The following is a 13754-nucleotide window of genomic DNA, read 5'->3' as shown; positions in this document are numbered from 1 at the left end:
ATTAAAAGAAAAGAAAATATTACTTTTAAAATCATAGTCTAATTACACTGAACTACAGAATCATTCCTACGCTAAAAGTAAAGATGGCAGTCGTATTGACTGTTTTGGTGAAAAAAAAATTCCGGTAACTTTGAAATGAGTAAATTGATAGAATAACAGTACAAGTTACTAATAGCATTCTTACAGTCCCTTCCACAGTTCGATCCTTCAATGTCACGCAATCGATACAAATAGACAAATTATAGTTGATATAATGCAGTATATATATTTGTGTAACGAGTGCGTAAAAATAAAATATTGAAACTTATAATTTACAGAATATGTATAAAACGTATATTCACCGAAATGTAATCATTCTCTATTTTTCCCCCATTTTTCTCTTTCATTTAAATTATAAAGTAGTTAAATAAATGAGAAAATATTTCATCAAAGTATTTCAATGTTAACAATTGAATGAAAATTAAATATATATCTAGTTCTTTCTGAATTATATCTCTTAAGAGATATAAAATAAATAATTGGGTTTTGTTTGACCGGGTAGTACAAGCAAACTTTTAATTATGAATAGAAGTGACTCATCTCTTATTTAAGTGACGTTAATACTATGCGATATGACTATTTTCTTCATTGAAAAAATACGTAAATTGCCAAAAATCTTATAACAAACAACTTTTAAGTTAATTTATAGTACTTGTTCCGAATTATATTGTTTTATGAATATCAAATCTAAAAGGTAAAAAAAATAATAATAAAACTGACAACACAGTTGTAGGTCTTTCCCGTCACGTAGCTTTTTTCTGATGCACAGCTTACATACACAATTTAAAATATTTATCACTTTATTTAAATATAATATTTTTTCTTTATTTAATTCAATGATTCTAACTAAAGCGCGCGCGCAAACCGTATTTCATTAGCCCGGAGCTGGCGGTAATGGCGGCCAGTTAAAATACTTTTTTACACTTTAAATATTATTCATTTATTTAATTATATCGGTCACCTGTGACGTCACAACATTGTAGAAGACTATAGAAAATGTACGTAGGTGCTACACTAGCACTCCTTTTGATGGGAGGGGGTACTAATGACACAGTACACTCACTAAGCCACTAGTTTATTTAGAGCATTGTTTGGGATGCGGTTGCTATTTTGCAAAAATATTTTTTGGGAAATATTATTATCTTTTAATCGTTAACAAATATGGAAGAAAAATATGACCTTTATTAGGCGAAATCTCGAGATACTGAGGGTGACCTTGCTGTACAGCCTCACACCACTGACTTTTTAAGTTGACAATTTAATGGCATTAATTCCCCATACATAGATGTAATCTGACCATGTTTTGTCAAAATCGGTCCAGTAGTTCTGAAAATAAAATGAGAGTAAAACCGAACACATACAGATACATATGAACATCCGGAAAATTACTACTCGGGTTTTTTGGGTTTCTTAGGTGTCAAAACGTCAAGATCCGGTGAAAACCGCATATGCCAAAATTGGACGGATACAATACTTTCCCTTCTAATGCTATAACGCTAGACGGGTTTAGTAGAAGGAAGTATGTTGATAATTTCATATATTGTCAAGGTTTTTACCACTAGATTTATGAAAATAAGATAATATTGAAAAGATTTAAAATGGATTCGTTTAAAAAAACGCCGTAATCTTCTGTTCCATGAAGGCTGAAGATCATTTATTTTGGTTTATCCGATAGTAAAAACCACAGTTAAACATTTTATGGAATCTATATTAGCTTTTATCATTTTTACAAGATAATGAGAAATGTAAATACAAAAAGATTTATGTATTTAGTTATTTATAAAACAATAAGCTTGATATATAGCAATAATAAATACATAATCTAAGAACAGAAAGAAACAGATGTAATTTAAGTAAATTCAGTTAAAATTCTACATTTCTTAAGAAAATTCAAAGCGTTAATTCTAAATTTACAAACATCTTAACATCACAAAAGTGATACAAATGTAATGTAATGTCAAAGTTTTAATCGTACATATATATACACTATACAACTTAATATATAAAGCAACAAAGTAAATGTGTTTCAAGTTACTCTAAACTAATGGTTAATATTTATTCCTTTGCATTCAGCAAATTTGTGTTTATAATCTAAAGGAAATTTTGGGAATTAATATAACCTGGAAAATCTTACTAAACAACTTTTACGTACAAATTTATACATAAATTATAGAAATATGTGTATAAAATAAATATATATATAATATTATATTAATCCGATCAACCTAAGTACAGAAATAATAAATAAAATAAAATAAAATAGGATGAATCTACCTTTTTCCATACTAATGCAAGAGCGCTTTCGCGAGTTACTCGCATCATCAGTTGCTCCATATATAATTTTTTTTTTCAAATCATTCGTATAAAATTACATATTAAAATTGAAATTAAAAATTATCCTATACTATAATTAAGATTTAAAATTGTTAAAAGATCCTTTTCCAAATTAAAATCAAAACAGAAATAAAACTAAACACATAAATTCCTTTCTCGAAAGGATCGATTTAAAAAAAAATATATATATATATGATAAAGTGTTGAATTTCTTAAAAACTTGATATCTTAGCTAAGATTTGTTTTACTTTCCCAGCGAATAGAGCTAGAATAGCTAGTACAAAAGTAAGATGATCATGTGGTGGTCGAAAATATCCCATTTGGAAATCTTTACATTTTAGGTCCAAGTGGTTCATCTAGACAAAAAAAATATATATGTATGCATGTGTATAGCACTGCTTTTGACCTTATATTTCAGGATTGACCGAACAGATTTTCTTCAAATTTGGCTCAAATATTTCTATAGTAGGCCCTTGATACACAAATTTTTTTCAAAATTCTTTAAGAAGGTGGATGGATATCACGAAAAATCAATTTCGACTTTTCCAGCTGTTTTCATATGGTAGAACTAAAAGTATATTCGAATTTATTAGTCATTTAACAAAGCTACATAACTAAATTTTGTTTTCCGACACCGAATTTTGTGTTTTACATCGGATACCTTAAAAACTACTGGAATTATAGTTCTGGGACATATTTTATCCTATTTATCAGCTCAAATTACTTAAGAATCTACCAACTTTATTTCTTAATTTATGTCCCAAAAATTACGGTAGGGCTTTTTATTAGTCGAGTTAAAATCCGGGGGAAAACTTTCAATCGTAGCTCGAAAACAAAGCGATTCTAGAACTATGTTTATACGATCGTTTTTTCATTATTTTCATCGTTAGAACATGTTCTAAAAGTTTCTCCGTTTCTTTCTTCGTGGGATATTCTTTATAAAAAATCATATTTATTTTATATTGAAAGGTATGGAGCATTAATCTGCTCCGCCTAAAACGTATTAAAAAATTATTTTAAATGCTTTTCTGTTCCGGGGACATAATGTGAAACGTATTGATAAATTTGACAATAAAATTAATATTGAATTGCGTGGTAAAATAGCAAAGAAATGTCTGTCTACCATGTAAGAGATGTATTATAAAAGCAGAGGTGTAAAAGCTTGAACAATGATATGAAAATGAAGATAAAACAATTTGTTTATAAAGTGGAAGTGAAGTGCCCCGTTACAACCTTACTTAGGTTGAAGCTTCAGTTACAATCAGGTTTATGTTGTCTAATATTCGAAAATAAATTAAATACCTGTATACGCAGTCAGTATCTTCAAATTTTCCTATGGTTTCATATAAAACACAAAGCTTTTATAAAGAAAGTGATTCGTTTAAAATGGTTTTTTAATCTCTAAGGAGTATGCAAAAATCTCTAAGAAGAATAGCAAAAATAATATTCAGATATTTTATGAAATTACATTAATTCAATTTTTATTTGAATACGAAAGTAAAAATAGCTAAAGTAAGAAACATAATTAAGGTACGACAAAAAAATCGGTGAACTAGAATTAAAGTTAAAATTGTAATACCCACTCAAACAAATTTAAAATAAAAAAAAAATTAACAAATATAAGAAAAATAAAATAAGCAGATTAATTACGTAATGGTATAAATCAAAACAAAAAACATGTCAGCAAAGGTGTAAAATTTAATTTAAATGATTAATTTACATTCCCAAATACAGAAATGTTTTAGGCTAACTTTAATTAATTATTGAGCCAATTTAATTATTTTTAATCCGTAGTGAAATTCAGAGCTTGAATTTTAAACGGTATCACATACGGCTCACCTCAACCTAAAAATCAATAGGGCTTTGTGTAACCCATACGTGTAAAACTAATATGTTTATCGTTGTTCCTCTCACAATTGCCTTTCATCACACTTTTGTATCATAACAATAGGAATATATATATATATATATATATTATCTAAAAGAAACTAATGTACTGCTAATGGCCTGTTTCTTAAAAGACGTCTACAAATATATCTAAGAGTTTTCAAACATATTTTTAATTAATTTTTTTTAAAAAATAAAATGTGTTTGAATGCATCCATCATCATCATCATCAGTTACAGAAAAAAAAAACTAAACAATTTATAAAAAAAAAAGGTGACAGCTGGTTGTACTTTCCTGAACATTGATTATTAATTTTTATATAGCGGAAAAATAATGAAACATGAAAAAGTTTAAAAAATTCAAAAATCGATATTTTTTTACTTTTTATGCTCCCCCACACCCAAAACCACCTTCCATAAAACTTTTGATTGTTTTCTTCGTTTACTGAGCTAAATTGGAAAAAACGTTTAAAAATTCATTGAAAAACCTACTGCCATTAAAAAGTTATCTAAGATTTTTTTTTTTGTTTGGTGGGGGGATAAATTATGATGAAATTTTATTGTAATATTATTATTAAAAATTAATAAACTACAAAAAAAAGCTATAAAAGAGAGAAAATTATTTGATTTGTCTATGTTTACTAAGTTAAATGGAAGAAAATAAAATTAAAAAAACACCGAAAAATATACTACCAATAAAAAATTGATTTCCTGGCATGAGTTACTTATTCTTAATGACCAATTAAAATTACTTATTAATTTTTCCACTGTTAACATAAATACTTATTTGTTTTAATAGTATTTAATTTATTCTTTTATATTAACAGTATCAATTTTATTTATTTATTTTTATAGTATTTACTATTTTATTTATTTATAGTATTTATTTTAATAGTGAAAAGATTACACATGGAAATAAACTAAAAACAATTTCTTTTTAATTACAAAAATCGATAATTTTATACTTTTATCGGTTCCCGCACCCCTAATATTGCCTCAAAGTACTTTTTGCGATCACTTAACTACAAGCGACCGCAAAAAGGTTTTCCTATTACTATACGTTTTCTTTTTCCTGTTTAGCCTCCGGGAATTACCGTTCAGGTATTACTTTAGAAGATGAATGAGGATGATATGTATGAGTGTAAAGAAAGTGTAATCTTGGACAGTCTCAGTTCGACCATTCCTGAGATGTGTGGTTAATTGAAACCCAACCACCAAATAACACCGGTATCCACGATCTAGTATTCAAATCCGTGTAAATGTAACTAACTGCCTTTACTAAGACTTGAACGCTGGAACTCTCGACTATCAAATGAGCTGATTTCGGAAGACGCGTTCACTACTAGACCAACCCGGTGGGTTATTACTATATCTAGGAAGACATAAAATAAATCTATTAAAAATATGTAATAAATAAAAAAATAATTTTTTTCTATTTTTGGCGAATGGGGAGAATCTTGGGATAATTTTTTTTTAAATGGTAAGAAAGTATGTACGCATGTACTGAGTTTAATACAAAGTGGGGTTATGTTTGCAAAATTTTGAAAAATTCACCCCAAAGAAACTATCTTTCCTAACCCCTAGAAATATAACTCCAAACTTTTACCAACAAATTGCCCTATATGCACGAGTTTTTGTGCCAAATTTCATCAAAATCGGTTTTTTCAATTAAAATTTTTTAAGCTTCAAGCACGCTAACACATATACATATGTATGAATATAATCCCCTTTTATTTTTTTTGAGGTTCCTGGGTTATAAAACTGAAAAATGCAAAAAAAACTCCATATTCCATTTTTTGGCTGATCATCATACTTTCCTTCTTGTAGCATAACTCTAGAGCTGTGATGCCAGGAAAGTAAAAAAAGTATCATAACATACTGATTACTCATACAATAATTAAGTAATTAATAATTCTCTAATACTCATTTAAGCAGTAGGTTACAATATATTTTATACAATTACTTTTTTCTTTTTTTAATTATAATTGAGATTGACAAATGCGTCGAAACAAGCATTTAATGGCAATTTATTAAAAGTATTTTAATTTAAAAAAGTCGTTAAATTAAAGTACCTTCAATATTCCATTATAGATATCTCGTAAAAAAAAACAAAATTAAAATTAAAAAGTGTAAAACATTATATGAAAAACAAACAGTTTCCAACAGTAATATAATCTAATACATAACATAATACACATAATTAACTGAAATAAATTTCATTTATGAATCGGATTGTTTAATTAAAAAAAAACTGAATAAATTGTTTTAAATATAATATATACGATTAATTTTGTAAAGCCTCGGAATTATTATATAATTATTTGTTTATTAATTCATTCGATCTAACAACTAATACAAATTACATTAGTTTTACTTGATTGTTAATACTGAGAAATTTAATTAATACGCGCAGTATAAATATTGAACACGCATAAATATATACAAAAAAAAGTAAATTTCAGATATTAGTTTCAATTTATATATTTTTTCAAAACATAGCTTAAAAGTTTCGTTAAAAATGTATTAAATAATATTAATAATGCAACCAAAATAGTTGATATTAAAATTTTTGTGTCTGTTAGCATTTACACATATTGATTTTTTTATTTAATTACATATCATTGGAACTCATTTTAATTAAACAATTAATGCAGAACAAATTCTTGGATCTGGCAATCCAAAACAATACTATAGGTCCTTATTTAGTTATTTATTTACGCATATTAAATTACATATACACATTTTTTGCTGCACTTCAATTAAACTTATTTCATTTGAAAGTGAGATACAATCCTCCAATTCTTTAATAAAGTGGACAGTTATACAATTGCATTGGGGTGGGCACCACATTGCATAAACTTTTTCTGGTGTCCGCATCAACATTTTTATATTAGTTAATACATTAATTTTGTTTCTCGTCCATCAAGTAATTATGGAGTGTAAGTGAGAATGTCTGGGATCTGTAACCATGAACACATAAGTTCAAAGCAGACTTCATATACATATACATTTTTTTACTTTTTTTTTAATTTAAATATTTTTATTTATTAATAATTATTAACCTATGTAAAAATTGTTCAATTAAAATGAATTTTATTTCACTAATAAACCTATGATTTGTTTCCGTTTTTTTTTTTTTTTTTATTGAATTATTATTTATTGTAATTTTTTTTTATAATCAGAGGTCAATAATATTAATAAATCTATATATCTAAAGTAAAAAAATGTTAAAAAAAGATGTATGTATATGAAATCGGATTCAAACCGATGTGCCTTCCCCTTGTAAGATCCAACTATTGCATTAATAAAAACTTTTTTTGGCTACAACTCTGGAACTAATGAAAGTAAATACCACTTATGATATATCGTTGAAAAATTTTCAATGAGGGCTTATTACTCCAGTTAAGAAAAAGTCCAAATTCCAATTTTTTTGGATTTTGGGTTTTTTTGGACACTTTTGGTCCATTGATTGCCATCAAAAGGGGAAGTGCACAACTAAATGTTACGACAGTCCTAAATCCAAAATTTCAATATCGTAATACGGCTAATCGTTTTTGAGTTATGCGAGATACGTACGTACGTACGTACAGACGTCACGCCGAAACTAGTAAAAATGGATTCAGGAATGGTCAAAATGGATATTTCCGTTGAAATCTGAAAACCCAAAGTTTTCGCGATCACAATACTTCCTTTACCTCGTATAAGGAAGTAAAAAGTAAACGACGCAATTCATAAAAATACATTTTTTTCATAACAGTATTCCCATGAAAATATTGATCTTTCTAAACTATTGTTAACATTCCGACACCCACTACCGATTTAAAATAATTATTTTCATTAAAATATATTCAGTAAGGCTTTTTAAAACAATAAATCTTTTTTTAACAAAACCCAAAGATGTAAGTTAAAATAACCAAAGGTTAAACCTTTGGTTAAAATGACCAATCAATTTCTCTAATTTATAACTAAACTAGAAATTGCAAAATTTGTTTAAATTAATTTGAATACTCAGTAAATATTAATTTACATATATTAAATTTCAGTAAAATGTTTAAATGTTTTATGACAACGCTCTCTGGCAATATACTCCTTTGAAGTATTTGTCAAAAGTTCTGCTGGAAAGAAAAAAAATTAATGGAATAGCATTTATACTTGGGAATATTTAGAGTTATTTGAACAAAAAGAAAAAAAAAATTTAAGTCTTTTTAATTTATTTCCTTTCCACTGCAATAAGGGTGAAATTTTGCTCCTACTTTGATAATGCTGAGAGATATTTTACTGTCTGAATAATAATCTTATTTCTTGATTTTATAATTAATACAACAAACTTAAGAAACATTCAGCAGTTCAGTCGAATTAAGTAAATTGTATAAATGCATCTATTAAAAGAATAAATTAAACGTTTATTATGAAAGAAGAGAAAATTAAGCGATTCTAAAATAGGATTCCGTAAAAAATTACAAGGACTTTACCAAAGAATACCTGGAAGCGGTAGTTCTTACTTAAGTAAAAAATTCAATTTTATTATTTACATTTTGTAAAATTAATATTCATTCAAATAATATTTGTTATAAAAATACTTTTTACAAAAAAAAAAAATTTAATACTGTTTCTTTTTCAACATTGAATGTTCATTAAAACAATTTCAAATTACTGTAAATAATTACAATTTAAAAAAAAATATTTTTATTTATAGTCACGCAACAATTAAAGTCATTAGCAACTGTACTGTAACTGTATATCTACCGGTTAACGTGTAGTCTTGAACAGAATCACGCCGACTATTCCAGAGACGTGTAATTAATTGAACCCCATCCACAAAAAAATATCGGTATCAACGATCTAGTATTCAAATTCAAATAAAAGTAATTAGGATTTGAACTTAACAACCCTCGACTTCGAAATCAGCTGTTTTACGACGACAAGTTTTACCCCTACACCAACCCGGTGGGTTAATATATTTAAATTAACGGTTCACGTAAATCATTATATTTATTATTTTATAAATTACAGAGTGGGCTAAAAAAAAGTATCCCTGTAATGATTGGTTGCCCTGTCAAATAAGTGACGGTCGTAGCGGTGGGAAGGACGATAACGTGACTCTCGGGAGAGGAGTTCTTGCGTAGAATGTACGTTCCTTTCCTTGCTACAATTTCCCATGCCAATGTCCTATGCGCGAACTTATGATGTTAATGTTTTATTCAATATTCTATATTTTGGCGGGGCTACTTTTTTGTGGTCCACCCTGTTTATATTCAATTTTTTTTTTAATGTTTTATTTGTTTTAGCACTTTTTTCATAACTAATCGAATTATGTAACCTAACTCACCCGTTTACACGTAACCCTAGTCAAATGTTTTAAAATTCTCTTTTCTCAGGTAATTTAATTAAAAACACTCCAATTTAGCCGTAAGTAGTTTTAATTTTGCAAAAATTGAGTTTATTGTTAACAATTATAGATTTATTAAAACATCTTACAACTATTATTCCTCGTGTTAACCAGAAAGATCAGTTAATAACTATTTTATACAAAAAAAATCAATCCAACCGTTCTAGAATTAAAAACAAAAAAATGCATAATCATCTACTAGCATAATGTGTTTAGCTATTTTTTCTTCTGGCCCTTACATGTCAAATGACGATCAAGGTGGAGCCTAAGATACCGGACTTGATCAGAAAAAAAATATCAGAATTTGGAAGTTGGTAAGATGACGCTTTTTGTATGCATATATATATTTTTTTTCATTTTAATGAAACTAATAATAAATAAAATAAATAAACAAACTAATAATAAATAAAAAGAACAATTCTGCAGTCAGTAGAAAAACATCCCAACCAGCTTTTTTTTTAAAATTTCTTGACGTTTTGATTTCACGGTTTTAAAGCATAAAGAAAATACGATTACCTATTCGGATTTATTGAGATAAGAATTTTTATAAGTATTTTCTAACAGGATAAATTGAATTTTGAAAATACGTTTCATAATATAAGTATTTTTATTTTCTCAGCCGCAGCTACATAAATATACGCGAAAGTATGGTGATAGGTCAAATTTTGGATGCGGGAATTTTTCCAAATATCGATGTTTCATGAACTCTTCTAATCAAAAAACAACAAAAAAATCAGTGAAAAATTCCAGAGGGATGAATCTATAGTACGTATAAATTAATCCATCCGTTAACATGAATTCATATGTATATACAAACGTACCTATATATTTATTTTTTTTTTTGTATTTTGTTAAATATATCCGGACTGCTGAAACTTCAAAAGTTGAAATTTGGCTCAAATATTTGTATATACAAAGTAATGATACCTTGAAATTTTGAACTTAATCAGACAAGGGAATGTGGGTATTTACAGCCATTTTAAAATTGTAACTTTTTATCGGTACATTTAGAAACTTGGAATTCGATACAGCGATAAATTTATACAAGAAGCTTTAATGGTTACTATGCAAAAAATCCACATTTGTCGCTGTTAAATAAACGTTTAATATACAACGTCATTCTGAAATCCATTTGGACGTATGAGATACGAAGAGGAAGAGCAACATTGAAACTGAAGTTATACAACGCTTCCAGAAAAAGTTGTCGAGGATCATTAAAGAAGCGCCTTGGTCTATACGGAACGAAGAAATTCTTAAGTGTCTGGAATTGTCTTATGTCCGCGAGAAAATCAAACGATTCAGTTCACATTAGAAACAAAGCTAAAATAATCATGTTAACTATCTAGCGCTGAATCTTCTAGGTAACAGTAAGGATAAAAGGGACGACATTCCTTAAATGATGAGCAATCTTCTCTATGCTTGATAAAGGGTCTTTTCATAATGAAATTATGTTACTGTGATTTTTTTTTCCTTTTTCCTTTGTCCTTTAATATTATTTGATATTTTGTTTGGGTTTTATGGACTTTTGTACTTTTTATGAAGTGAATCTGCCAAGTACATTTAAACAATTGAACTATTCTTATGTGTGTATGTTTTATTGAGAGGATTCATTACCTCCTCATCAAGCGATTATTGTAATTTTATTTACTTATAGTTCGTTCTTGGAACCGATAGTGAATAAACAAATTTGTGTAATATATATCTATATATATAATAAATGTGGGATTTATAAATAAATAAAAACTATACTTTTATTTGTTTCAGTGATGCGTGAAAATTCTCCTCTGTTGGAAAATGGTGTTAAGCGACAAGATGTAGATCATGTATTTTTAAGGTTTGGTCGACGGCGTTAAGCGTTTATTAATTATTATTAAAATACTAAATGCTTTATCTTGTATATTTAGTTTATGCTATACTAAAAGAAACCAAACATGTCCTTTTTTTTATAAGTTAGAACTTTCCTTAGTAAAACAATGGTAAATAAAAATATTCCTTTAAAAATACGTATACATATATATATATAACCTACAAATTCTTATCAATAATTTTATTAATATATGTTACATTGTAAATCTTATTTTCTTCAGAAAAAGATGTTATATTTTTACAGTCAATTATATCAATGTAATCTAACCATACGATTTTTTTTAAATTAATGATTAGTAAAGAACAAAATTGTTTTAAAAATGATTTCAATACAACAGGTTTAAATTTTCTAAAGTTATTACTTTAAATGTAAATAACTTTTCAAAAATTTAATAAAATTCCAGATTGGAATATTTTTTTTAATTTAAAAAAATACGTTCTTCCCAACTATAAACCGTTCCAAGAAAATTGACATAAATTTGTAATGATTATTTTTTCCAAGTGTACGGAAAATTAAACTTTATTATTTTTAAATAAGTAAAATAAATTTAAACCAGAATTTATTTCAAATCAGATTAATTTATCATGTACGAAAAAAAATTTGTGTTTTTTTTTTCTTTCCAAAATTATTATAAAAAAAAGTTAACTTTTTACACTATGAAAGTAAAATAAAATGAGTGGAAAATTCAGTTAATACGTAAAAAGAATGCTGGTTATATATTGTATGTACAATATACATTGGAAATGTAAAGGTTTTTTCTAAAAACGTTTTTTTTTTTTAATTTTTAAGGCCTGTATGTTTAACGATTTGTTAAATAACTTCAGAAAGGGAATTATTTTATACAGCGATATTACAAAATTAAATCTTAAAAATTAATCTACTAATAAAGATTTTGGTTAAACTTTAAATTACAATTCATTTTTTTTTTTTTATAATTTAACTGAAAAAAAAAACCAGACAAACAGTTTCATAATGAAAAATATATCAAAAATTAACATTATAATTTAACAATCTGATTTTGGCCAACATAATCTTTATTATCGTTAAAATATATTTTTATAAAATATTTAACAAAAAATGAATCAACAATAATTTATTTATTTTTAATTAGAACTCTGTTACAAGAATAAACATATTTATAAACAGCAAAACTGTAAGGATTAAAATTAATGAGATAAGTGTTTAAAAAATATTACCAAAATTTTATACAAAAAAAAAAAACAAAAAGCACAATAAAATATAAGCTCTATAATGCTAAAATTACGTAATTATTTTACTATTGTAATGTATATTAATTATATTTGTGTTTAATTGTAAGTAAATAATTTACAAAAAAAGAATTGATAAACAAAAATAAATATTATATATATTTGTTAAGCATGAAAAAATTATTCAATAATTTTCCTGTTTTTGCTTTCTTTTACCTATTCCTTATGCTATTCCTTAATCTATATAAAAATAAAATGAAGGTTTTTATTTTTTGTTCGGGATAAACAAAAAAACTACCCGATCTATCGCTACAAAATTTTTACCCGTGTTTCTTGGCTAACTGAGAAATTTTTGGACGTATTTCATCTCGAAAAATCTCTTAAAATAGTAGTGGAGATTTGCTGGTTGAAACAAAAAACTTTAATGAATTGAATTCAAGAACTGTGAACAGGGTTTGAACTGAATGATTTGAAACAATATAATGTACATAGTAATAGAATTAAATTTGCATTGGAGTAATCTATCTATACTATTATATAAAGAGGTAGATGAGTTTTTACGGGATAAACAAAAATAAATACTCGAACTATCACTATTAAATTTTTACCCATGTTTCTTGGCATAACTGAGAAGGTTTTTGGATATCTCAAAAAATCACTGGAAAAAAATATATGTATAATGTAGTAGTGAAGATTTACCGGTTGAAGCACAAATTTTAATGAACTGTGTGTCTATCGTTGTGTGGGCTAGGTCTTAACTGATTGATTATGAACATCTAAAAACCAGTTTCTAGATTGTTTTAGTTTCATTCCGAGTTTCAAGGGTTAAAATTGATTTTTGAATTTTTTTTGAAACTTGTTATTTTTTTTAATTTCCCGGTAACAAATGAAGAAATCAGCCTGAGTTTTTATGAGTAATCTTCATGTCAATAAACCAATCTCTAGATTTTTGAAATTCGACCTTGAAAGAGGATGAAGAAAGGTAAATAAATTTTTGAACAATGATTGTAAATTTTCCCTATCCCGACTAT

General features: G+C 26.6%; 1 protein-coding gene across 1 annotated transcript in view; it reads left to right on the top strand.

Annotated features, from left to right (window-relative positions):
* The window catches only part of Ms (neuropeptide receptor myosuppressin), a 193463-nt gene extending 181500 nt beyond the window's left edge, over window positions 1-11963 (top strand). The window contains exon 3 of the mRNA XM_075370756.1: window positions 11413-11963. Within this exon, the coding sequence (XP_075226871.1) occupies window positions 11413-11501 (89 nt within the window). The 3' untranslated portion in view covers window positions 11502-11963. The remainder of the gene's footprint in view (window positions 1-11412) is intronic.
* The last annotated feature ends 1791 nt before the right edge of the window (window positions 11964-13754 follow it).

The sequence above is a fragment of the Lycorma delicatula genome, chromosome 7, assembly GCF_047948215.1.
Source record: "Lycorma delicatula isolate Av1 chromosome 7, ASM4794821v1, whole genome shotgun sequence".
NCBI lineage: Eukaryota > Metazoa > Arthropoda > Insecta > Hemiptera > Fulgoridae > Lycorma > Lycorma delicatula.
This window is presented reverse-complemented; position numbering and strand designations above follow the sequence as displayed.